The sequence below is a fragment of the Phyllobates terribilis genome, unplaced genomic scaffold, assembly GCF_046119375.1.
Source record: "Phyllobates terribilis strain yellow unplaced genomic scaffold, ASM4611937v1 Scaffold_10__3_contigs__length_209671492, whole genome shotgun sequence".
NCBI classification, from domain to species: domain Eukaryota; kingdom Metazoa; phylum Chordata; class Amphibia; order Anura; family Dendrobatidae; genus Phyllobates; species Phyllobates terribilis.
Window position 1 is genome coordinate 160679839 of NW_027362770.1, and position 25053 is coordinate 160704891.

A 25053-nucleotide genomic window follows, 5' to 3' on the forward strand; every position below is an offset into this window, starting at 1 on the left:
AAGTTTAACATTTTGCAAAAATTTCAGGCATACATGAAGTTACTTCGTGGGGGGCATATCTGTACTATATCACTATAGGGCATAATAATCATCTTAAAAATGCGGATATTAATTTTGACTATACAACATATTTAACATTCGTACCCTGTATCACAAATAATTTCCTGGTCTTGTTTGTGGGAAAGGATTTCAAGATTTTGAAATAAAGTTTTAATTTTTAAGGGTATTTCATTTTTGTACGTCGTTAGAAAATCACCCTTTAATTGCAAGCCCGCTATATAGTAGCAAGTTCATCTTTTAGGTAGAGCTAGCTGAGACTTATAGGGTGAGAGCACACGACAGAATTAGCCGAAACGCCACCATTGTGTAGTCAATGGCCCAAAACAGGTTAGCGCAACTTCAGCTGCAAACCAAACTGCAACTTGTGGCCGTGACCCTGTCCCTGGCAAATTCACATTGTATACCTTGAGTCCTTCAAGATGGGAGAAAACACCACACACTCATTTGTACTGTGATATTTATTTTATTTTTAATCATAGCGGTCATTAAAAAAAAAAAAAAAAATACACATATAAATATCCACCATTTGACAATTAATACAAAACACAACATGGAAACTAAAAAACACATTAACCAAAGGAAATAAACTATAGGAGATGGCACAGACCATGCCAGCAAAATTGTGCAGGTTTAAAACAAGTCCTAATAAACAGAGGTATAAATAATACTAGTAGTAGGGGTAATAAATATATTAGCAAATACCTTCAATCAGAAATTTAGTATAGTTCTTCTGATTCACTATGTCACTTACCCCATGTGTAGGGCATTGCAGTAGCTTAGATATCCATGGTTGCAACAACTCATAGTGACAGTTAGGTATCCATGGTTACAACCACTTAAAGCTAATTGTCACTCTGAGTTGTTGCAACCATGGATATCTAAGCTACTGCAATGCCCTGCACATGGGGTAAGTGACATAGCGAATCAGAAGAACTATACATTTCTAATTTAAGGCATTTGCTAATATTATTACATCTACTACATATTGGGATAGTATCTTGGAGATAAGAATACCCATATAAGTGTTGTTATACACAAGTCCAGTAATCCAGAATGATAAAATGTGTAGAACGGGAAAATGTACCAGAAACTTCCCCACCATCATGGTACTTGGTGTATATCCGAGGTCACCGGTACATTGCAAACTGGAAGGTTGCCCGCAAAACGCTGGCAAGTGGTGTGCTTAAGGTAAGCGTTCAGCACCCGTCAGATCAGATTTAAAGCAGCAGTAATTAATAAAAAATTACACACCTTAAAGGGGTTTTTTTTTCAAACAAAAACATGGCTGACTTTTTCCAGAATCAACACCAGTGGGCCATGTGTGGTACTTAAACTCAGCCTCAAAATGATGCTTAGCTGCAGTACCAGACATTTCGCATGGAGGAGAGTGGTGCCATTACTACATAAAGGCAGCCATGTTTTTTTTTTTTTGTGGTCATACAATGCCTTTAACCAGGCCCAATACACAAAGCGACTTATGAGGCAGCCAAGGCCTTCATTAAAAAGTCAAAATGGAGGCACACAGTGCCCAAATGAAAGCGCCGAACTAGAGAACATCACCGCCACACAATATGGCGACCACCTCTGCGTGCGACTGGTAGGTGGCCATTTCATATTTGCCAGTTTGACAAATATGAGGCATCTTAGACCTTAGAAAGGGTGTGCCTAAAAGTTTTAGGTCCACTCCGTGTCAAAGCCCAAACTTCCCATGATGTCTGTTCCCCGCCCCTTTAATTTTTTTTTCTTTTTTCACATTTACAACCCATTATGGGACAGATTTATCAAGACTAGAGACCATAAGACTCTCCCTGTTGCCAATAGCCATCATTTCTAAAGCAGCTTTGAAAAATAAATTAACGGATTGGTTTCTATTAGCAACAAAGACAGTCTTAAAGTTTGCCCATGGAGATGCTAACAGTAAATCTGTCTTTGTTTACCTATAACAACCAATCACAGCAAAGCTTTCATCTTTTCAAATGAAAGCTGCACTGTGATTGGTTGCAATGGGCAACAAGGACAGTCTTACTGTTAGCATTACCATGGGCTTCTAGTTCATCATGCGTTAGGCCGCTTTCACATTTTTACTCGTTTGGGATTATCCACCCTGACCACCACCAAAATTCCTCACGGCCTCATGTCGGCCTAAAGGCAGCTAGCTTGGGTCAGGAGATCCAGCGGTGGTCAGGCTAGGAATTCCCATACAAGCATGGTCCATGTGAAACAAGCCTGACTAAAAATGTCAGCTTTCTACTAGAAATACTGCCACACCTGTCTGTAGGTGGTACCGGGTATTGCAGCTCCGTACAATTAGAGTAGGGTGGAGATATAATACCACTTACAGCATTTTAAAATGGGGTTAATCGATGGGGATCCGACAGCTGCGTCCTGCCAAATTTATCCCCAACAGGACACCTTCATCCTCACTAAAATGGAGCAACAGGTCAAACCCCAGACCAACGCTCCATTCATTCTCTATGGGGCGCGGAGAGCAGCTCTCGGCAGCCCCATAGGCAATGAATAGATCAGTGGTCCATCATGCGCACTGCCACTCCCTTCCAAAGTGTTCTGTTCTGCTGATTAGCACTGGTCTCAGGGGTCGGACCCCCACCGATCAAGAAGTTTTCACCAGACAACCCCTTTAAATCCATGGGCTACCCAAGCTAATGTCCATTTTAGAACATGAGGTTCACAGTTTTATTTTGTTTTTTAAAGGGGTCTTCTGGGGGGAAAAAAAAATTGATAATGGCATTATAAATAAATGTAATACTTTTAATTGAAAAAATCACGTAATCACATAGTAACTAAACCAGCCGTAGGATATTAATAGGATGGGTGCTTGTGAACATGCGCAGTAGGAAGCTCCGCTAGATATGCTCACAGTAGGAAGCTCCGCTAGATATGCTCACAGTAGGAAGCTCCGCTAGATATGCTCACAGTAGGAAGCTCCGCTAGATATGCTCACAGTAGGAAGCTCCGCTAGATATGCTCACAGTAGGAAGCTCCGCTAGATATGCTCACAGTAGGAAGCGCCACTACACGGGCTCACAGGTATCCATGCAATTAATATTCTAGGACAGGTTTCTATCGGTTTAACACGACGGCAGTCATTGTAGTTTGCTATGGTCATCACCTCTAGTCTAAACAAGCGTGATACTAATTTAATATATTCATGACTTTTTCAATTCTCGGATAACCCCTTTAAAACAGAGATGCTACAGGTTCTCCATTGACTTTTTTCCCCATAATTAATACCCTCCACAAGATGCACATTGCAGGAACGCTGGAGGCCACACCAAGTGTCCAGCGTTCTGGACATATAAAAGTGCTAAAATATAAAGTACAATAAAAAGGCAAACTTTTTTTTGTCTTTGATCATTAAAATACAGAAATTCAGCTTATTTTTAACACCAAACTTCACCATTATTACACAGAGGAGAGGCAGCATGTGAAAGTGTACAGAATCTATCAATATGTTCCCAAAAACAACTCCTATGTAAACTTCTCCCCCTTTTTTTTTTCCTCCAAAAATGTTCAAGATATTGCCTTAAGAGTAGAAAAATATATATATTTTTTCTACAAAAAATAGCACCACCCTTGTCCTTAGGTTGTGTGTGGTATTGCAGCCCAGTTCTATTCACAGCAGTGGGGCTGCAAATCCAGACAACCCATGCACATGTGTGCCGCAGTTTCTGATCCCGGACAAAGCACATCCATAGCTGATCAATGCAAATGCAAGGGTGACAACTATAGATAATGTGCCTTCTTCAGGGTCCAGTAAAGACTAGAAATATTCACAACTTATTGAGCGGGCTTGATAGGAAGCATTGCATAAGGCTGTATGGCCAAGGAAAGGCCAAGTTTAGAAAACACTGACTGCTTTCTACCAAGACAGCACCACCCCTGTCTGCAGGTTGTGTCTGGTATTGCAACTCCGTTACACATGCTTCAATACCGAACATAACCTAGCACAGTTTAATAGTAATTAGCCCTTTTAACGTGAAGTCACCAAGTGCAGTTCAGAACACAGGATGGGGTCTTGCACCACAGTAGATGGATCACAGGTCAGTGACCAGAGAGCGTCCTCCTTCCTAGACATGGGTAGAAGGCTCCTTTTCTCACTGGATATCCCAGCACCACACAAGATAAATCTTCATTCCAGTAAAACCTAGAAACTGAGTTCTGAAGAAGTATCTACATCTTCAATGGAGAAGCTCATCTCCACTCCAGAGTCATCAGGACTGAAGGAAGGATAGCCACGTTTTGCCATGTGGAAGGCAGAGTCCTCCGAATTCATAGGGCTGGAGAAATCAAACACCCAGCTCTCAAGATCCATGGAACAGTAGTTATTCGGGAACACATAGGACGACGTCTGGTGGAATGGAACCGGGAGGCTCAGACACTTCCTTAAGGTGCTGCGAATCGGTGGTCTGTAGGACAGAAGAAAAAAAATTAAAAATATAACAAGAATTTGGGTTTGTGTCGTCATTTTCTAATACCAAGATGGCGGCGGAAGGTTTCAGAAAGCTTCAGCAATTGACAGCAGCATCTAAATGGTTGAACATCAACTATTGTGGCTAGCTCCAGTTGCTGGCTGTATAACACAGCTGGCACCCATCCTGTATTGTGCAGTCTCAGATCCTGTGCCTCCTCCATATGCCCACAACCAACATATCATGTATAGTCATGGTGCAGGCAAGGATTAAAAAGGGGTTGTGTGAGATAAGAAAACCATGGATGCTTTCTGCACCACTCCTGTCTGCAGGAGTCACACAAAAGGAACCTTGCACACTGTTCTACCAGATCATAATAGGGGTCTATAATGGAAGACCACCCTCTAAAGACTCAAAAATATTCTTAAAAGGACATCTGAAAACACAGAACATTTTTAGTTAGTAGGGGACTAACCTCTATGGACTCAAGATGTCATCATTGGTCATATGTCTGGTTAGAGGACCCCTTATCAGGAGGCCTATGGGGACATTTTAGACTAAGAAAAAGGACCATCCACTATGGATTCAAGATGTCCTCATAGGTCTTCTGATAAGGGGGTCATCTAACGAGACATGATTTATGAGGACATCTTGAATCTATAGTGGGTGGTTGAAATTAGGCATAGAACAGGGGACCACACATTATGGATTCAAGGTGTCCTCATATGTTTTCTGATGAGGGGGCATCTAACCAGACATATGACCTATGAGGACATCTTGAATCCATAGTGTGTGGTCCCTTGTTCTAGGCCTCCTTCAACCCTTAAAGAGCAGCACGCTTTGAAGGACCTGGACTGTCAATGGTTTCATTGACTACTTCCTCCCATTATCAGCTGACTAGGGGACCAAAAAATTTAACTCAAGCCCAAAATTGGCCAGTTGTTGGAGAGGCTACTAAGCAAAAGTTTTTCACTAATCTAGACGTCCCCTCTTAGCTCATGAAGAATCAGGCCGCGTCCACCTACCTTGCCGGTAGCAGCCTCTTCCTCGCTTGGTGGTAGACCGTTCCAGCCACAGAACGCACAGTCTCCTGCATCCAACGAACATCATCCGGGATATCAGGGAACCAGTCTACTAATCTACACACACAGGTACAATGTATAGAAGCAAAGTCAGTGTGATCACCATGATTGGGTCTTTATACTCTGAGTATGGCGCCCCCTAGTTCTCACCTTAGTGCCATAGAATAGGCAGATTCCAGAGGCAGAGTACAAGGCAGAGCCATATAGGAGGCCACCCGCACGGGCAAGAGGCTGGTGATCTGATTGTAGAGGCCTTCCTTCTCCTTGCAGGCTTCTTGTAAAGCTACCGTAAATAAAATTAACAAGAAGTAATGATTGTATAATCTGGTGGATAAAGAATTTAATTGATGGAAATCTTTTAAAAAAAAAACAAAAACAACAAAATGGGGAGAATTTGAAAAAGTTATTATAGGGGCGCCATTACCTTTGTACAGTGTAGGTGGCAGTTTTTCCATTATCCTCCTCCTGTCTAGTGGCCAGCGTGCTCTCTTCACCACTGTGGTCTCGTCACTTTCCTTCTTCGCCTCCTTCTTAGGGCGGGGGGCTGCAATACACTCTGGGCTGCTGCAGACAGACCCCAAACCTTTTTGTTTTTGTTGAACATCCAAATAGGGCGATGGCAATTTCAAAAGATCTAAAAAAATGCAAAAAAAAAAATTAGATTATATGATTTTTTCTTCTGAGTTTATTAGGTATACTATAGGGCAGAGAACTCTACTTGGTAGATCCCCAGGTGCTCATAAACTACAACTCCTAGCATGTTGATTAGTAGTTTTGTATCAGCTGGTGTGCCGCACGTTATTCAATATTTTTTCGTGCTGCCATTTTTTTTTTTTTTTGGCTGTATGAGAGTTTGTATTTTTTTTGTAAGATGTCTTTACTGATGCCATTTTGGGGTAAATATGACATTTTGAACATTTACATTGCATTTTTGGGGAAGAAGTGTGCAGATAAAAAAAATATATATTTTTTTTGCAATTTCAGTTTGTTTTACATTTTTAAAAATTGGACAGATCTGGCAAATATATTGTTTTTTTTAATTTTATTTCAGATGGGAAAAAAAGGGTGTGTGTGATTAATTAACACATTTACTTATTTTAATTAAAATTCACACACGCATTAGATGCGTAACACAAAAGATGGGGGAGGAGTCTGTTCATTGCAGCTAATGTTCATGTGCATAATATATATATTAAATAGTGGATAGCTTTCATAGGTTTACAAAGATTGTGACAATGGTCGTCCCTTCAACAGGCCCCCTGCTGCCATTGCAACCCATCAGCTACTGGTGACTGCGCCATTTGAATGCCACTGCCAGTAATTGACAGCGGCATTAAAAGGAGTTAAACAGCAGTGATTGGAGCTTATCCTAGTCGAGGAAGGTGACATAATAGAATATAAATGATGGCACCCACTGAGTATGAGCTCTGATTGTTTTTAATAAATCTGTCCCACGGAGACTAAACAGGACTATTATAGTGATCCTATAAAGTATCACCATTCACTGTGGTAAGGTGTAAGAAAATGCTTAATACTGCCACATAGTGCACAGATATAATACCAACATACAGAGACCAAACAGCAGCATTACAATGTGTAACTAATACAGCTGTAGAATGATTATTAATTAACAGTCACACTGACCCCAGTGGCGCCCCCTCCAGCAGCGAGGAGGGTACAGATCAAAGATGCATATATAGCGCCAGTTGTAACAAATGTATTGCAATATGAATACGTATATTACAGTGTTGCATCGAAGAACTTTACATCGAAAGACACAAAGCAGCGGAGTCAGGAAGAGGACATTCAAAAAAAAATAAAGTAATAAGACGTACTGTTGTCTTTTAGGAATCTAAGCGCGTCATTGTAGCCCTGTTGACACATCTCTAACAGAACCTGTGAAGACAAATATCAGGACCATGAAAAACAGTGAACAAACATGGCGGAACGCTCAACTAGACATTAAAAAAAAAAGTAATTGTCAAGTCATGGCTAAGGAGTACTAGATCTTAAAACTGATCACCTGAACATTGAATCACTTCTGCACATCACACTAAATGAGACAGTGCCCCCAAAGGAGAAGTGCAGTATTACAAGGATTGGATTATATATTTGTCCAAAAATTGTGACTTTAGAAAGTGACAATTGATGAATCAGACAAAAACGGTTGGGAAACCACAAGTTTTTCGCATGGTGCCAAAAAAAAAAAAAAGCACACCAAAAACTAGACAGGAAGGGTGCAAATGAGTTTGTGAATTGGGCCCAGTGTGCCCCTTTTGGCCCAATTTTAAGTTCTGGGCCAATCCAGAATGAGTTATTAATGTCACCAAACCATGTAGAGGAGGCTGAACCAATACTCAGGAAAATTAGATTAGTCATTAGAAACCTGTAAAGCAGGCCATACACTCCAGACTGTCAAACTATTCCTCTCATCTCCCCCATAACTGTAGCGCCCCGAGGGTCCGGTTGCCACAGAGGTATTGCACCTCAACCAGAGGTGTGATATTCCACTCCCGGGTAAGAATGGAGTATGGACCAGGGCTCAGTTAGCTGCATGCATCACACACACCCCATTTCCGGGGGACAGCTCAACGGTGCTCCCATATAATTGCAGGCACAACTGACCATGTCCCTGGCTGGAGTGGGGAGGGGGGAGGAAAACCCAGTGATGTAGGAGCAGAAGGGGACAGTTTCTGGAGCACAGGAAGGAGCTCATTGGGTGCAGGTCACCTGGGCTCAGACACAGTGAAGCAGATAAAAAGGTGGGAGCCATCTTAGTCAGTGAGAAGTTCTGTGAGAGGAGAAGGCAGGGAGCAGAGCTGCTGCATGGGCAGGCCTAGCACAGAGGCCGGAGCCTGAGGGAAGAGAGAAGGAGGAGAAGGGAGGAAAGAGGAGAGACAGGAGTAGAAAGGCTCCAGAAACAAGGAGGCAGAAGGGATCCTAAGAGAGCAGAATGGACAGCAACCTTTGCAAACCCGCGTTATATCGGGTGAAGGGTCAGGCCACAGAAGGGTACCGGATTCCCAAGTTGGTGGAGGTAAATCATCCCTCAGCCAAGAACCAGAGGTCGTGATCATTTATTGGTGTGACCCCTTGCTACACCCGCTAGGAAGGCACCACATAGGGTCAGGGAAACTGGCGCCAAGTTTTACCAGAGAAGGCCCGAGGCAGCCAGACAGAAGTTTGGTCACTGGTGGGGCACGAGAGGCCAGAGAAAGGATAGAAGGGGGTCCTGTGCCATACTCCTGAACTGCCTGGGGGTTGACCGAGCCCCTCACCTGGTGAGCGCAGCACGGCTCAGGCAGTCCTTGCTGACAGAAGTGACTTGGATATCAACTGTGAGTAAAAGGCCTGAACTGCACCATTGGACTCTGTGTGATTTATGCTGCGCCTGCACCATCACCCCCAGCATCCACCTACATTGCCCTGAGGCTACACTCTTCCCGTGGGGAGTTATCCTATCCCTGTGCTGCACACCAACACCAGCCTCAGCGGTCTGCCTTGCAGCGGCAGTCATCCCTGACCGCAATCCACGGGTGGCGTAGTCAGACATTCCAAAACACTGATAGACTGCCACAATTTGGTCTGACCACCCTGAGCCACGGGATCGGGTCGCCACTACTACTCCCAGCATCGAACAGAAGCCCGGTCTTGGGTACCCCACGGCCCAGGGGGCGAGTCATAACCATCCCTGCTCCGCTCACTCAGCTGACTGAGGAGAGAAAAATAAACTGCTGCCAAACATCTCTGGAGGAGATTCATCTTCAACAAAAACAAAAAGGATCAGGCATATCGAAATCTACCTGCCCAATCATCCTTTCTACAACATCTGCAATCGTGGGAAAAATAGAAAAGCCCCATTAGATGTTTAACTGGCTGCAAAAAAAATAAATAAATAAAAAAAAAGCATGTTCAGCCAAAATGACTAGTGTGTATGGCCACCTTAAAAAGGGAATGAAAGTAGAAAATAACCTATTGGTTAAAATCAGGTTTTTGTGTTAGATGTACTGTTTTTTTTTGTTTTTTTTTACGTTGACAATTATCACAACAATTAGCACAACAATTAGCACAACAATTATCACATCCCCACATCACAATCTCCATTCATTTTGACACCCCCCCCCCCCCTCACCACCATCACAATCTCCATTAATTTTGAGACTGGTCACTGGGGCCATTTTACACTGATACTTCCTGTTTTTTTTACAGAAGTCTTTCCAGAAATCCCATTATCAGAGGCAGGTTTACACAGCTGATAACACAAGATCCAAAAGTCACAATTGACAATGCCGCAGCCCCCCCTATTCTTCCTGTTTTCACAATCACCTTTACACATGCTCATTAGATGCTTAACACAAATGATAGGGGGAGGAGTCTGTTCATTGCTGCTAATGTGCAAGTGCATTCCCTGTAAGAAGACATAGGAGTCGAGAATTGCCCGAATGACCAGTGCAAAAGTTTGTTTATTTATTTTTTAAATAAATAAGGAATATAACCAGATTTAAAAAGTAGGTCCTTTTCTCATGACACATTCCTTTATAAAATAAATAAAAAATAAATAAATAAATTAAAAAAAATGATGTCACAGATTCTAATGAGACGCACTTAGTGGCTACATCAATGTTAGCCTTTGAGGTAAATAGAAACTGAGTAAGACAAGACAATGTTGTTTCTTACTTTAGGTTCTGGTGGAAAGAGGGCGCGAGTCAATCGGTAAAGATTCTCCAGGCTGAACTGAATGCTGGTGTTGGTTACTCGCAGCTCATGGAAATTGGTTGAGTTGTCTCTCGGGCAAATATCGGATTCCCCAGAGAATGGAGAGACTGTGATTGTGTTCTTCAACTCATATTCAGGCAAATTATTGCTAATTCCACCATCGACATAACGCTGCAGAGAAAATGGAAATCAAGAAAAAAAAGAGATTTGAATTTTCCTGTAATTTTTTTTTTTTTATTAAAAAGAAATCTCTCTCTCTATATATCTATCTATATTTATCTAATATACAGTACAGACCAAAAGTTTGGACACCTTCTCATTTAAAGATTTTTCTGTATTTTCATGACTATGAAAATTCTACATTCACACTGAAGGCATCAAAACTATGAATTAACACATGTGGAATTATATACTTAACAAAATAGTGTGAAACAACTGAAAATATGTCTTATATTCTAGGTCCTTCAAAGTAGCCACCTTTTGCTTTGATGACTGCTTTGCACACTCTTGGCATTCTCTTGATGAGCTTCAAGAGGTAGTCACCGGAAATGGTTTTCACTTCACAGGTGTGCCCTGTCAGGTTTATTAAGTGGGATTTCTTGCCTTATAAACGGCGTTGGGTCCATTAGTTGTGTTGTGCAGAAGTCTGTTGGATACACAGCTGATAGTCCTACTGAATAGACTGTTAGATTTTGTATTATGGCAAGAAAAAAGCAGCTTAGTAAAGAAAAATGAGTGGCCATCATTACTTTAAGAAATGAAGGTCAGTCAGTCCGAAAAATTGGGCAAACTTTGAAAGTGTCCCCAAGTGCAGTTGCAAAAACCATCAAGCGCTACAAAGAAACTGGCTCATATGAGGACTGCCCCAGGAAAGGAAGACCAAGAGTCACCTCTGCTTCTGAGGATAAGTTTATCCGAGTCACCAGCCTCAGAAATCGCAGGTTAACAGCAGCTCAGATTAGAGACCAGGTCAATGCCACGCAGAGTTCTAGCAGCAGACACATCTCTACAACAACTGTTAAGAGGAGACTTTGTGCAGCAGGCCTTCATGGTAAAATAGCTGCTAGGAAACCACTGCTAAGGACAGGCAACAAGCAGAAGAGACTTGTTTGGGCTAAAGAACACAAAGAATGGACATTAGACCAGTGGAAATCTGTGCTTTGGTCTGATGAGTCCAAATTTGAGATCTTTGGTTCCAACCACCGTGTCTTTATGCGACGCAGAAAAGGTGAACGGATGGACTCTACATGCCTGGTTCCCACCGTGAAGCATGGAGGAGGAGGTGTGATGGTGTGGGGGTGCTTTGCTGGTGACGCTGTTGGGGATTTATTCAAAATTGAAGGCATACTGAACCAGCATAGCTACCACAGCATCTTGCAGCGGCATGCTATTCCATCCGGTTTGCGTTTAGTTGGACCATCATTTATTTTTCAACAGGACAATGACCCCAAACACACCTCCAGGCTGAGTAAGGGCTATTTGACCAAGAAGGAGAGTGATGGGGTGCTACGCCAGATGACCTGGCCTCCACAGTCACCAGACCTGAACCCAATCGAGATGGTTTGGGGTGAGCTGGACCGTAGATTGAAGGCAAAAGGGCCAACAAGTGTTAAGCATCTCTGGGAACTCCTTCAAGATTGTTGGAAGACCATTTCTGGTGTCTACCTCTTGAAGCTCATCAAGAGAATGCCAAGAGTGTGCAAAGCAGTTATCAAAGCAAAAGGTGGCTACTTTGAAGAACCTAGAATATAAGACATATTTTCAGTTGTTTCACACTTTTTTGTTAAGGATATAATTCCACATGTGTTAATTCATAGTTTTGATGCCTTCAGTGTGAATGTACAATTTTCATAGTCCTGAAAATACAGAAAAATCTTTAAATGAGAAGGTGTGTCCAAACTTTTGGTCTGTACTAATAATATATATATATATATATATATATATATATATATATATATATATATATATATATATATATATATATATATATATATATATATATATATATATATATATATATATATATATATATATATATATATATATACACATATATATATACATACATACACTAGATGGTGGCCCGATTCTAACGCATCGGGTATTCTAGATGTATGCGGCCAACCGGGTGCAATCAGCAGAGCGGTGTTTAAATTTGGTGCCAAAATCGCTAATTGGTTGAGGCCGGCAACCGTGACCAATCAGCAAAGCGTTGTTAAAATTTGGCGCCTATACCGCAGATTGGTCGCGACCGCTGGCCGTGACCAATCAGCAGAGCGGGGTTTAAATTTGGCGCCAATAATGCTGATGGGTTGCGGCCAGCGGTCACGACCAATCAGCAGAGCGGTATTTAAATTTGCCGTCAATCTCGCTGATTGGTCGCGTCCGCGACCAATCAGCACAGCAGTGTTTAAATGTGGCGCCAAGATCACTCATTGGTTGCGTGCGGAGACCGCGACCAATCAGCGAATCGTATTGGTGAGGACCGGGGAGCGCCGCTGCCTGTGCGGCTACTTCCGCTGCGAGAAGCCGGGAGATGAGCGGCTTCTCGCAGCAGAAGTATCCCGACCCGCAACGCCGCTCCCCGGTCCTCCCTTCACACCCTAGCCGCATGGAGGTCAGCGGCGCCGGCGGTCGGGGTCCTTCTGCTGCTAGCGGCTGGGAGATGAGCGCCTCGCGCCGGTCATCTCCCGGCTGCATCGCCGCTAAGCTCCGTCCCGCAGATGAGCCGCTAACGGCCGCCATCTTTTTTCTGAAATCCCGCGTCGCTGATTGGCCGCTGCCGGATAGAGATTAGAGATTATATATATATATATATATAATTTTTTATTTTACTATATATAGATTTTGCTTTTTAATTAAGTATATAACATTTTAAATTAAAATTTTATGTAAATATTTTCATTAAAATTATTTTTTTTATACATTTTTAACTACATTTTAGAATATACATATAATTTTATATATAATTTGGTAAACAAAAGCACAAATTTTTTTAATTTATTTTTTAAATTGTGGCACTTATCAAAGTCCCATCCAAGTGATCACTGATGATCATGCAAGTCACAAACACATGACCGGTCATTCATGTTCTCTGCCATAGGAAGGCGAGTCTTTATTTTGAGGTTGGCCGGGGGTCATGGTTCTTGACGGTAATTTCCAGGATTGTTTAACCAGGGCTTTAAATCTATAAATCTGCTTTCCGTAAAATATTTGGCTTTATTCCGTTAAGGGTTTATTATACCTAATTTAGGTGAATCCTTCTTAGATAAGAACACTTACCACGCCTCTGAATGTTGGCGGGATGATCCCACAGTAAATAGGGACAAAAGCGCTGCATACTAAGGCCTGTGGGAAAAGGGTAATGAAGTCAGGTGGATAAAGTGATAAAGGAAATCAAATATGACGCTCAAGATCACGTACACAAACACCAGAGATTAGATAAAAGATCAATAGGGTTTCAATCTCTTAAAAGATGGAGGTAGATGTATGAATTACGGTAAGTTCTTTCTCCCCCACGCCTTCTTAGCCATCAGCCTGAAGAGTCCAGAAAGAATTCAGTCTCCATGTTGTTATCCATACCTGAATAAGCTCCTCTTTAGAGCCGAAATCAGACACCAGCACGTTTTCCCCATCCGAGACCCGAGTAAGCGATATGCAGAGTTTCCCCGACGCCCGCTCGTGTGCATTTTCAGGGAAGTTTCTGTACAGTCCGTTCTTTAGGATCTTGACCAAGTTAAAAGAAGGATGTAGCGGTCCCAAATTCCTCTTCCTGGCTTCCTTTGCCACTTCCATTACATCTGAACAACAGTCAGCTACAAAGACATTAAAATAATCATCGAATTTAAAAAAAAAGAAAGAAATCTCTCCTTTTTATCATACAGGAATCACCACCAGTGAGAATTTTTTTTTTTTTTTAAACAGTTTTCAATGCAATCCACAATAGTAGTAATCTTAGGCGCCATTTCCCTTTGAAGTTCGGACAAAACTAGGAGGTCCAAGAACCAAAAATTGTAATTTTAGCAGCACCTTCCCACCGACATGTGCCATTTTATTTCTGGACCCTAAATGAGTGGTGGCAGGAAAAACACTGCTTATGTGTGAATTGTTGTTCAGTTTTTAACCCATTCATTTGAGGGGTTAAGAAGAGTTATATATATATATATATATATTATATTATATATATATAAAAAACAGAATTTGCATGAGGTTTCAGAAATCTAATTTATTATGCCGATACTGTAAAGTGCTCTGTAGTTTACTCACTAAATACGCTGCATAACAAAAAAAAAATAAAAATTGCAGCTAAAACTCCTGGTGTGAACAAGCTCTAATCCTTTATCTGTGTACCAATAAATCATCACGTATAATGGATATCAATAATAGCACCATAATAGTACACCATAGTGCACCAGGAATATTACATGTTTATCTCTGTAACAAGTTTATGTAAAGATGGAGAGGGTAAAAAAAAAAAAAAAAACACAGAATATTAGCTAATAATCGGCACGTTGACAAGATAATATCTGTCGCAAGGTGAACTTTACCTTCCATATCACAACAGTCACAATGAGATGATACAATAAAATATATGATTTATTAAATCATTCATGGTTGACATTTTATTAAAATAAAAAAAAATATATTTTAATACATTTTTTTTTAGAATATAAAATTTAAAAACATTTGCAGGACTTTACACTTACCACCCTACCCCCACCACATCCCAGAAAAAAAAACGAAAAAAAAATACTTTACAATAAAATAAAAAAAATTATGAACAAAAGTACATATATATTAGTACAGATATATGTGACATTCTAAATAATGTTCATAATAATGATACATTATATATAAAACAATAATAATTTTCATATAGAAGAGGTGATTTTTCCTCGCTGGTCATCCATATGCAATGGGTTTTTTTGCAGCAGCTACTAGTGTACAGGACCATTTACACTTTAGGATCTTACAGAATTATAATGTATCTGTACAGAAAACAGATGCTGTACTGTGGCTCCATATGGCATTTTGCTTTTAGGCTCCCATGGACTTGAATGTAGGGGGGGGGGGGTCATCTTTTTATTTTTTATCACACTCAGATTCAGGCCATAGGGAAAGGGGGGGGGGGGGACGCTCATCTGCACGGCCCCATTTGTCTGTGGTCCTTTTTTTGTGTTTTTTTATTGTTTTGTTTGTTTTCCAGGGATGACACCCATATGTTGCCTGGTTTGTTTGTTTTTTCCCCCTCTTCATAGACCCATTGTGTCACAACACACATCCAAAACAGACATGTCTCCACGAGAAGAAACCTACAGACATGTGAACAGCGACTATACGGGGTACATGTTCTATTATTGAAAAACCGACAGAACTCGGCCCTGACTCCCGGATCTCGGACTAAGCCCCGAGCTGCTCAGAGATTATCCACTCGGCTCACGCATGTTTGTTACCTGCAGTAACCTCAGTTAGTGAACCTGAGGTCGGCTCATAGATTGTAAGCCTTGGGGCCAAACATGAGCAGCGAGACATAACCGTATCCCGCACAGTCCTAGGTCCTATCCTATAAATGTGCACACTATGAACAATCCCTTTAGTCCCCTGACCCTAAGGGGGTGTTTCACTCTTGGGACCTCAAGTGATCAACAGCAATCTACTTTACTTTTCCTGCAGCGCCACCATAGGTGAAATTAAGTATTACAGTCCATAAATTCCTATCAGGTCTACGTATTTAAAGGGAATCTGTCACAAAACTTTTCTCTATGTAATCTGAGAGCAGCAACATGTAGGGGCTGAGATCCTGATTCCAGCGATGTGTCAGCTTGCTGTCATTTTGATACAGTCACAGTTTTCTTTGCAGCAGATCTTAGAATGCTGAGCTCTATATAACCACACCCCCGCCACTGATTGGCTACTTTCATAGAAAGCAGCCAATCGGTGGTGTGGGTGTGGCTGGATTAGGAGGAGCCAGACACCTAGTCCTGTAGTGATGATCTCCTGCTGATAAAACACTAATTTTATTTAAACAGCCCAGTAAGTGATACATCGCTGGAATCAGGGTTTCAGCCCTTACATCATGCTGCTCTCAGATTACATAGAAAAAACATGCTGATTCTTTTTACAGTACAGACATGCCGGGTCCTCCAGAGCGAGACACTTCTGGTCACCAGACAGTGACATGTGTCCCATTTGTCCTCATATCAGGCCACTGTCCTTATTTCACCGGCGCTCCCTCCCAGCGATGGCGACATGTTGGATGATCTCTGAAACCAAGTTCAGATTTGGAAATCTGTACAAAATGCCAAGTAAACAGGCGAAACGTTATTATCCCACTTACGTAACCGGCATTATCTAGGGGCAAAGATCAGAAACCGCTCAAACAGCAGGGGGCCAAACTCCAGACTCCAGTCACCGGGGGATTTAGAGGGTATTTACTTACTTCCCTGTAACACAAGATGGAGTCACTGCCATGTCTCAGATGGGCAATAAATTTAGTGAAAGGTCAGAGGTCAGACTCAGATTGCAGAATATCAACAGCAATATGTGATCATTAATTCACAAGCCAGGTTGTCAGATCCTGCCAGCCACGACACCCACCGGATGACATGGGGGGTCTCATAAGGACTTTTATTTTTAAATCTATTAGTTTTTTATTTTATTTTTTTCATTTTAAAGGGGTTCTGCACAGATTAGGAAAGGAGGGGGAAATCAAATAAAAAAAAAAAATAAAAAAAAAAGGAATTTTAATTTTATTCTATTATTTACAAAGAGTGCCACTCATCCCTCCATCTGCTATTGAAGCTTTTCCACGTTCAATTAAGAGAATGAATTGCAATACCAGGTACCACCAATAGATAAGAGTGGCGCTGTTGCAAAAGGAAAAAAAAATAAAAATAAAAATATTATATAAGATAGTTGACTGCAATTTATATTTTTGAAGGACGAATTTCTTCTGAAGTGCTGTTTTTTTTTTAAAGAAGTTATCAATGTTACACAGGTATAGTATAGGTTGAAGGGACATCCAAGGAGGTAGGTGTATATATATATATATTTTTTTTAATGGAAAAAAATAAAAAATTGCACTTACGGGATTTTTTTCGTCTCTTATTTTTAATTTTCTTTAATCTTTCCTTTTTTTATTGTCTGAAGTCCTTTAAATGGACCCTAGGCTTTTCAACTACATAAGGATAGAGATTATAATATTACTAGATGGTGGCCCGATTCTAATGCATCGGGTATTCTAGAATAGGTATGCGGCCGACAGGGCGCAATCAGCAGAGCGGTGTTTAAATTTGGCGTCAAAATCGCTGATTGGTCAAGGCCGGCAACCGCGACCAATCACCAAAGCGGTGTTAAAATTTGGCGGCTATATCGCAGATTGGTCACAGCCAGCGGTCGCGACTAATCAGCAGAGCGGGGTTTAAATTTGGCGCCAATAATGCTGATTGGTCACGGTCGGCTGGCGGCCGCAACCAATCAGCGAGATTGGCGCCAAATGTAAACAACGTTCTGCTGATTGGTCGCGGTTGCCGGCCGCGACTAATCAGCATTATTGGCGCGGTGTTTAAATTTGGCGCCAATCTCGCTGATTAGGCGCGGACGCCAGCCGCAACCAATCAGCACAGCAGTGTTTAAATGCGGCGCCAAAAATCGGTGATTGGTCGTGGCCGCTATTTAAATGTGGCGCCCAAATCGGTGATTGGTCGCGGGCAGCGGCCGCGACCAATCTGCAGAGCGGTGTTTAACTTTAGCGCCAAGATCACTGATTGGTCGTGGGCGGAGAGCGCGACAAATCAGCGAATCGTATTGCTGAGGACCGGGGAGCGTCGCTGCCTGTGCGGCTACTTCCGCTGCGAGAAGCCGGGAGATGAGCGACTGCTCGCAGCAGCGCTCCCCGGTCCTCCCTTCCGCATGGAGGTCAGCGGCGCCGGCGGTCAGGGTCCTTCTGCTGCTACCGGCCAGGAGATGAGCACCTCGCGCCGGGCATCTCCGTCCCGCAGATGAGCCGCTAACGGCCGCCATCTTTTTTCAGAAATCCCGAGGCGTTGATTGGCCGCTGCCGGACCAATGAGCGACGCGGGATTTCACAGACAGACAGACAGACAGACAGACAGACAGACAGACAGACAGACAGACAGACAGACAGACAGACAGACAGACAGACAGACAGACAGACAGACAGACAGACAGACAGACAGATAGACAGATAGACAGATAGACAGATAGACAGATAGACAGATAGACAGATAGACAGATAGACAGATAGACAGATAGACAGATAGACAGATAGACAGATAGACAGACAGACAGACAGATATATAAATTTATACAATATATCATTTTAATTAAAATATATATGTTATTATTATTATTTATTATTATAGCGCCATTTATTCCATGGCGCTTTACATGTGAAAAAGGGGGTATAATACAAGAACAATTTCAATAATCTTGAACACAATGTGACAGCGACTGGTACAGGCGGAGCGAGGACCCTGCCCGCGAGGGCTCACAATCTACGAGGGATGGGTGAGGATACAGTAGGTGAGGGTAGAGCTGGTCGTGCAGCGGTATGGTGGAGCGGTATTTTGTGTTATACACAAATATAATTTTAATTAAAAAAATTATATGATATATTAAATTTTTCTATACATACTGTAAATATGTATATATTCCATCACTCCTTACCCACACCCCCTGTTGCCCACCCTGTGTATTCCAACATCAGCATCTATTACAGTATACATAGGGTTAAATAATGGCGATCACAGGTTTTTGCCATTAATAAAGAAGGACAGTGGCTGCGTATTACATCTCTAGTCCATTAACAGCGGCAACGTAATCCAAGTGAACCATGTAAAGTAAAATATATATATATATATATATATATATATATATATATATATATATATATATATATATATATATATATATATATGGTTTTTTTAAAAGATTTTTCCAGTTTTTACTTCATGTAAAAAATATATATCTTTCATGTAGTTATTTTTACATATTTTAGAACATTAAAAATGGAAGATTCAAAATAAAAAAGAAAAAAAAATTTCATAAAGTGTAAGATTTAAATATTTCTCACAAAGTCCATATAATCTAGATGTGACCTCTGCACCCAGGTGACCTGAGCAGGTAAATATCATCAGTCTGTATGTATATAGCTTATAGCTGCATGAACTGGAGTCACCCTGAAACCTTTGCTCTAACTAATGCATTATTGCCATAGATTCAGGATGGTGCTGGGAGCTGACCAGAAGTAACCCCTCTCACAGAGGGGGCAGGGCGAGCGGCCGCCCATTAGTCAGCTCACTGCCACCAGCCAATCACAACCTGGTCCCAACACACTACACATTCCTGGAGGTCAGAAGATCAGCCAGTCCTGAGGAAGAGACTCAAATTCTTTAGAAATCACTAGTTACCCAATGTATGGTTAAAATACACATACACATACACAGTACAGACCAAACGTTTGGACACACCTTCTCATTTAAAGATTTTTCTGTATTTTCATGACTATGAAAATTGTACATTCACACTGAAGGCATCAAAACTATGAATTAACACATGTGGAATTATATACTTAACAAAAAAGTGTGAAACAACTGAAAATATGTGTTATATTCTAGGTTCTTCAAAGTAGCCACCTTTTGCTTTGATGACTGCTTTGCACACTCTTGGCATTCCTACTACCACAAGAGATCCATTGTAGAATCTTAAATTGCCGATCACCCCCAGCGGAGTCAAAGGTTTTGCATCGAAGAACGTTCGAGCAGGCAAGGCAGTGCCCACAGGGATAACAGCCCAATGTGGGTTCAAAAGATGACAGAAATGTATTGTTAGGAGGGACATAGTGACTTCTAACAATGATGTCACTCAAATTCCGAGCCCTCCTTGGGGTCATGGATGGCCTATCACCTAGGACCTGAGTTAGTGAAGATTCTGCACCAAGGATAGGCCAATGTTTCGCCAAGATTGCTCACATGCTGCCCCACTCACTATTAAAGGTAGAGATGAACCGGATCTTATTGTTTCCCGTGTCCTCTCTTTTAGGTTGGTATAGTAATTTAGACCTTGGAGTTGTTTTAGCCCTCACATAGCCTCTCTTAATGGAACGCCGACTATAACCTCGTTGTAAAAATCTTAATTGAAGATCTCTTGCCTGTGCCTCAAACAGATGGTTGGAGGAACAGATCCGCCTCACCCTGAGGAACTGTCCGACCGGGACGGCCCTCAAAGTGGCAGGGTCATGGGCAGACGAAGCATGTATGAGCGCATTGACTGCTGTCGTTTTCCTGAAGACGTCAGTCTGAACGGACGACTGAGAGTCGACCGCAAGGCTGACGTCTAAAAAATCTATTTTGGTTGAATCATATTTATAAGTCAACCGGATGTTGGAATTGTTATTGTTCAGTCTGTCCATGAATATCTCAAGCTGCTGCGCCGTGCCCCTCCACAAAAATAAAATATCATCAATATATCTATACCAGCACAGCACATGGTCAGCGGCCCATGACCCCTCGCCGCCAAAAATCTGTCTCTCCCAAAAACCCAGGAAGAGATTGGCATACGAGGGGGCACAGGCCGCACCCATGGCCGTGCCACGCTTTTGTAGATAGAATAGGGTAGGGTAGGTGTTTTTTTGCATCTTTTGTACTCTTCCCTTCCCCATTCGGGGAGCTTTCAGCCCTTGGGTTAGTGCCTTGACTACTTTTTTGATGTTTTACTATTCAGCTTTGTGTGTATCCACTTGCATTGCCTTTTGCCCATTATTGCTTTCAGATTTTGTATAGATTATGGGGTACTGTAGCAATATTCTTTGCTCCCCTGTTCATGTCTTGAGTGGTTGGGCGTGCTTAGTGTTTATTACTTGCTGCACATCATGTTTTGCACTTTAATGATGCCTACCTGAGGCCTGTTGTTGGGGGGTTTCTGCTCTTTTTGCACACATCATGATTCATATTCCCTCTTATGGATCCTACATGTATCTTTTAATGTATTTATACCAATAATAAAATTCCTTTTCTATTTGCATTTTGTAAAGCTCCATTCCTGTCTTCTGTTGTTCATGTGTTCTGGAGCTATGTTGCTGGTTTGACACGTGTGTGCTTGTGGATTTCCATGGGCACTGACTTGCCTCCAGCAATAATGTTTTTGGGTTTGATTTTGCTAATGATATATGGTATGTATTGTTCAATTATTAAAATATATTCTATTTTTTATTCTAACAATAGTTTTTTTATTTTCTTAAAAACGTGGATAACAAATTAATCATGGAACAATAAATGTAAAAAAAATATATATAAATAGTCACTACACAATTTAAGTATTATACAATTTATTATTAAAATATTTTTTTAAATAATTTATTGTTTTATCATGATTTTATTATAATTTTTTATTTAAAAAAATATTGTAGAATGAAAAAAATTACTACTATATAATTCTTTTTTTATTAAACTTATTTATATTAAAAAACAGATTCCGCAGAACTTCTTAAACCTCCCCTACATCCTATAAAAAAAAAAATACTATCTTAATATTATATTAATCACATACACATAGATACACATGTTTTGAACATTATATATTATTACTGAGATATGCAAAATGTTACATGGAGCAAATTCTATAGGAATTTAGTTATGATAATTAAAAAAAAATTATACATGGACTCTGTTCTTATCGCTGTTCCACTGGAAATGGATGTAATGGGGGGAGGGGTCCTCCCTCATCCATAGAGGGGGGAGAAGAAGTAATGGGGGGGAGGGGTCCCCCGCATGCATAGAGGGGCAGAAGAAGTAATGGGGGGGTCCTCCCTCATCCATAGAGGGGGCAGAAGTAGTAAGGGGGGGGAGGAGGGGTCCTCCCTCATCCATAGAGGGGGCAGAAGAAGTAATGGGGGGGGAGGGGTCCCCCGCATCCATAGAGGGGGCAGAAGAAGTAATGGGGGGGTCCTCCCTCATCCATAGAGGGGGCAGAAGTAGTAAGGGGGGGGGAGGAGGGGTCCTCCCTCATCCATAGAGGGGGCAGAAGAAGTAATGGGGGGGAGGGGTCCCCCCGCATCCATAGAGGGGGCAGAAGAAGTAATGGGGGGGAGGGGTCCTCCCTCATCCATAGAGGGGGGGGGCAGAAGAAGCAGGGAGGGGGTCCTCCATCCATAGAGGGGGGCAGAAGAAGTAGGGGGGTCCTCCCTCATCCATAGACCGGGGGGGGGGGGGGGGGGGCCGAAGGAGTAGGGGGGGGTCCTCCCTCATCCATAGATGGGGGCAGAAGAAGTAGGGGAGGGAGAGGACCTCCCTCATCCATAGAGGGGGTCAGAAGAAGTAGGGGGGTCCTCCCTCATCCATAGAGGGGAGCGGTCAGGGTCCTCCGCCATCCATAGAGGAGGGGGCGGAAGAAGAAGGGGGGCGGTCCTTCACCTTACACAGGAGGGGGCGGAAGAAGGGGGTCCTTTGTGATATGTATATGTTGGGGACAGCTCTACTGTATATATGGGGGGCTTGGTTATACACACACACCTGTGTGTGGTGGGGGTCTCCATTAGACATTTGGGGGGTTCCATGCCCAGTTACAGATATGGGGGGGGGGGGGGCTCTCTTTGTATTGGGGGTCTGATGACAAGGACTCACCCAGGCAGCAGCCACACACCAGCGCCGCGGCGTTCAGGGCTCCGGCAGACGCTCCGTAGATCTTGGTGGCCTCGGTGATCAGATGCGGCGCTTTCTCCTGAAGACAGCTGGACACCCCGACATGATAGACGCCGAGAAAACCGCAGCCGGCGAAGGACAGGTTCCAGCCCCGCTCCCGGTCAAACATAGCAGCAGTGTGGAAAGACGGAGCCGGAGAAGCCGCTGGAGCCGAGCGCAGCAATGACGCGAGCGCCGGGGAACCTCAGTACTAATCATTTAAAGGACACGATAACCCCGCCCACTCATGGCTGCCTAAGCCAATCAGAGCGTGAGGAGCGAGACTGGCCTCTGCCCTGCGCACATGGGATTCCCTGCTGGTGACGTCACGGGGACTAGACTGAAAGATCACGTGATGAGGGTTCTGCTGTCAGTCAGATGGTCTCTATGACACCACGTGGAGTGTGCGGTCTCTGGTGTTTGTGGACCCAAGAAATAATGAATGAAAATATTCTAGAGAGCATTACTAATTACCTACTCCTGGGATTATGGTGTGGGAGGACATAATGTACAGTAGCCGGACTCAGGGCCGGCTCCAGGTCTTTGTGGTCCCTGGGCGAAAGAGTCTCAGTGGCCCCTTTAACACATACCACGATTCATGATGCAGAGATACCGCAGAGAAATATATATATATATATATATATATATATATATATATATATATATAGTACAATGCAAAGATTTCACTTCTTACATTACATGAGTGATATCTATTGTAAATTCCACAATAGCTCAGACTCCTCGCAGGGCACAGTGCAGACCGGACAGTATAGTCCTCCATACAGTATAATGGGCCCCACCTAGTCCTCCATACAGTATAATGGGCCCGCATAGTCCTCCATACAGAATAATGGGCCCCACATAGTCCTCCATACAGTATAATGGGCCCTGCATAGTCCTCCATACAGTATAATGGGCCCCGCATAGTCCTCCATACAGTATAATGGGCCCCACATAGTCCTCCATACAGTATAATGGGCCCCACATAGTCCTCCATACAGGATACTGGCCCCCATAAAATGCTCCATAGAGGATACTGGCCCCCATATAACGCTCCATGCAGGTTGTTCCCCCCTCATAATGCCTCATGCAGGCTGTTCCCCCCATATAATGCCCCATGCAGGATGTCACTTTCCCCCCTTATAATGCCCCATGCAGGATGTCACTTTCCCCCCTTAAAATGCCCCATGCATTATGTCACCCCCCTTATAATGTCCCATGCATTATGTCACACCCCTTATAATGCCCCATGCAGAATGTCACCCCCACCCTATAATGCCCCATGCCGGATCTCACTTCCCCCCTTATAATGCCCCAAACAGGATGTCACTCCCCCCCCCCTTTATAATGCCCCATGCAGGATGTCATTCCCCCCCGCCCCATATAATGCCCCATGCAGGATGTCACCCCCCCATATAATGCCCATGCAGGATGTCACCCCCCCTATATAATGCCCCATGCAGGATGTCACTTCCCCCCATATAATGCCCCATGCAGATATGTCACCCCCCCCATATAATGTCCCATGCAGGATTTCACCCCCCCCTATATAATGCCCCATGCAGGATGTCACCCCCCCTACATATAATGCCCCATGCAGGATGTCACCTCCCCCCTATATAATGCCCCATGCAGGATGTCACTTCCCCCCCATATAATGCCCCATGCAGAATGTCACGCTCCCCGCCCCATATAATGTCCCATGCAGGATGTCACCCCCCCTTATAATGCCCCATGCAGGATGTCACCCCCTCCCATATAATGCCCCATGCAGGATGTCACCCCCCCCCCTATATAATGCCCCATGCCTCCATACATTAAAAAAAAAAATCAAATACCTCACTTCTCACCTGCTGCCGCTGCTCCGGACTCCTCAGCGTCGCCGGCGTCTTCCTGCTCTGCGCTGTGTCGGCTCAGGAGAGGGGGCGGTGTAAAGACGTCGCTGCGCCCTCTGACCTGACATGTCACAGTCAGAGCAGGCGGAAGAGACCAGAGCTGCTGCGGAGGCACGGGGAGAGGTAAGTATTGTGCCAGCTGCTGGGGACCTGAGCAAGCAGGGGGGGGGGG

The 25053-nt window shown here is 43.0% G+C and overlaps 1 protein-coding gene across 1 annotated transcript; it reads right to left on the reverse strand.

The window, feature by feature from the left end:
• Positions 1-2985: 2985 nt before the first annotated feature.
• Positions 2986-23214, reverse strand: LOC141164593 (patatin-like phospholipase domain-containing protein 2). Its single transcript, XM_073650007.1, has 9 exons — positions 22930-23214; positions 13871-14103; positions 13571-13636; positions 10250-10459; positions 7408-7468; positions 5997-6206; positions 5723-5855; positions 5516-5629; positions 2986-4487 (listed from the first exon to the last, which is right to left on the reverse strand). The coding sequence occupies exons 1-9, from the start codon at positions 23114-23116 to the stop codon at positions 4226-4228; spliced, it is 1476 nt and encodes a 491-aa protein (XP_073506108.1). The 5' UTR covers positions 23117-23214; the 3' UTR covers positions 2986-4225.
• Positions 23215-25053: the final 1839 nt, after the last annotated feature.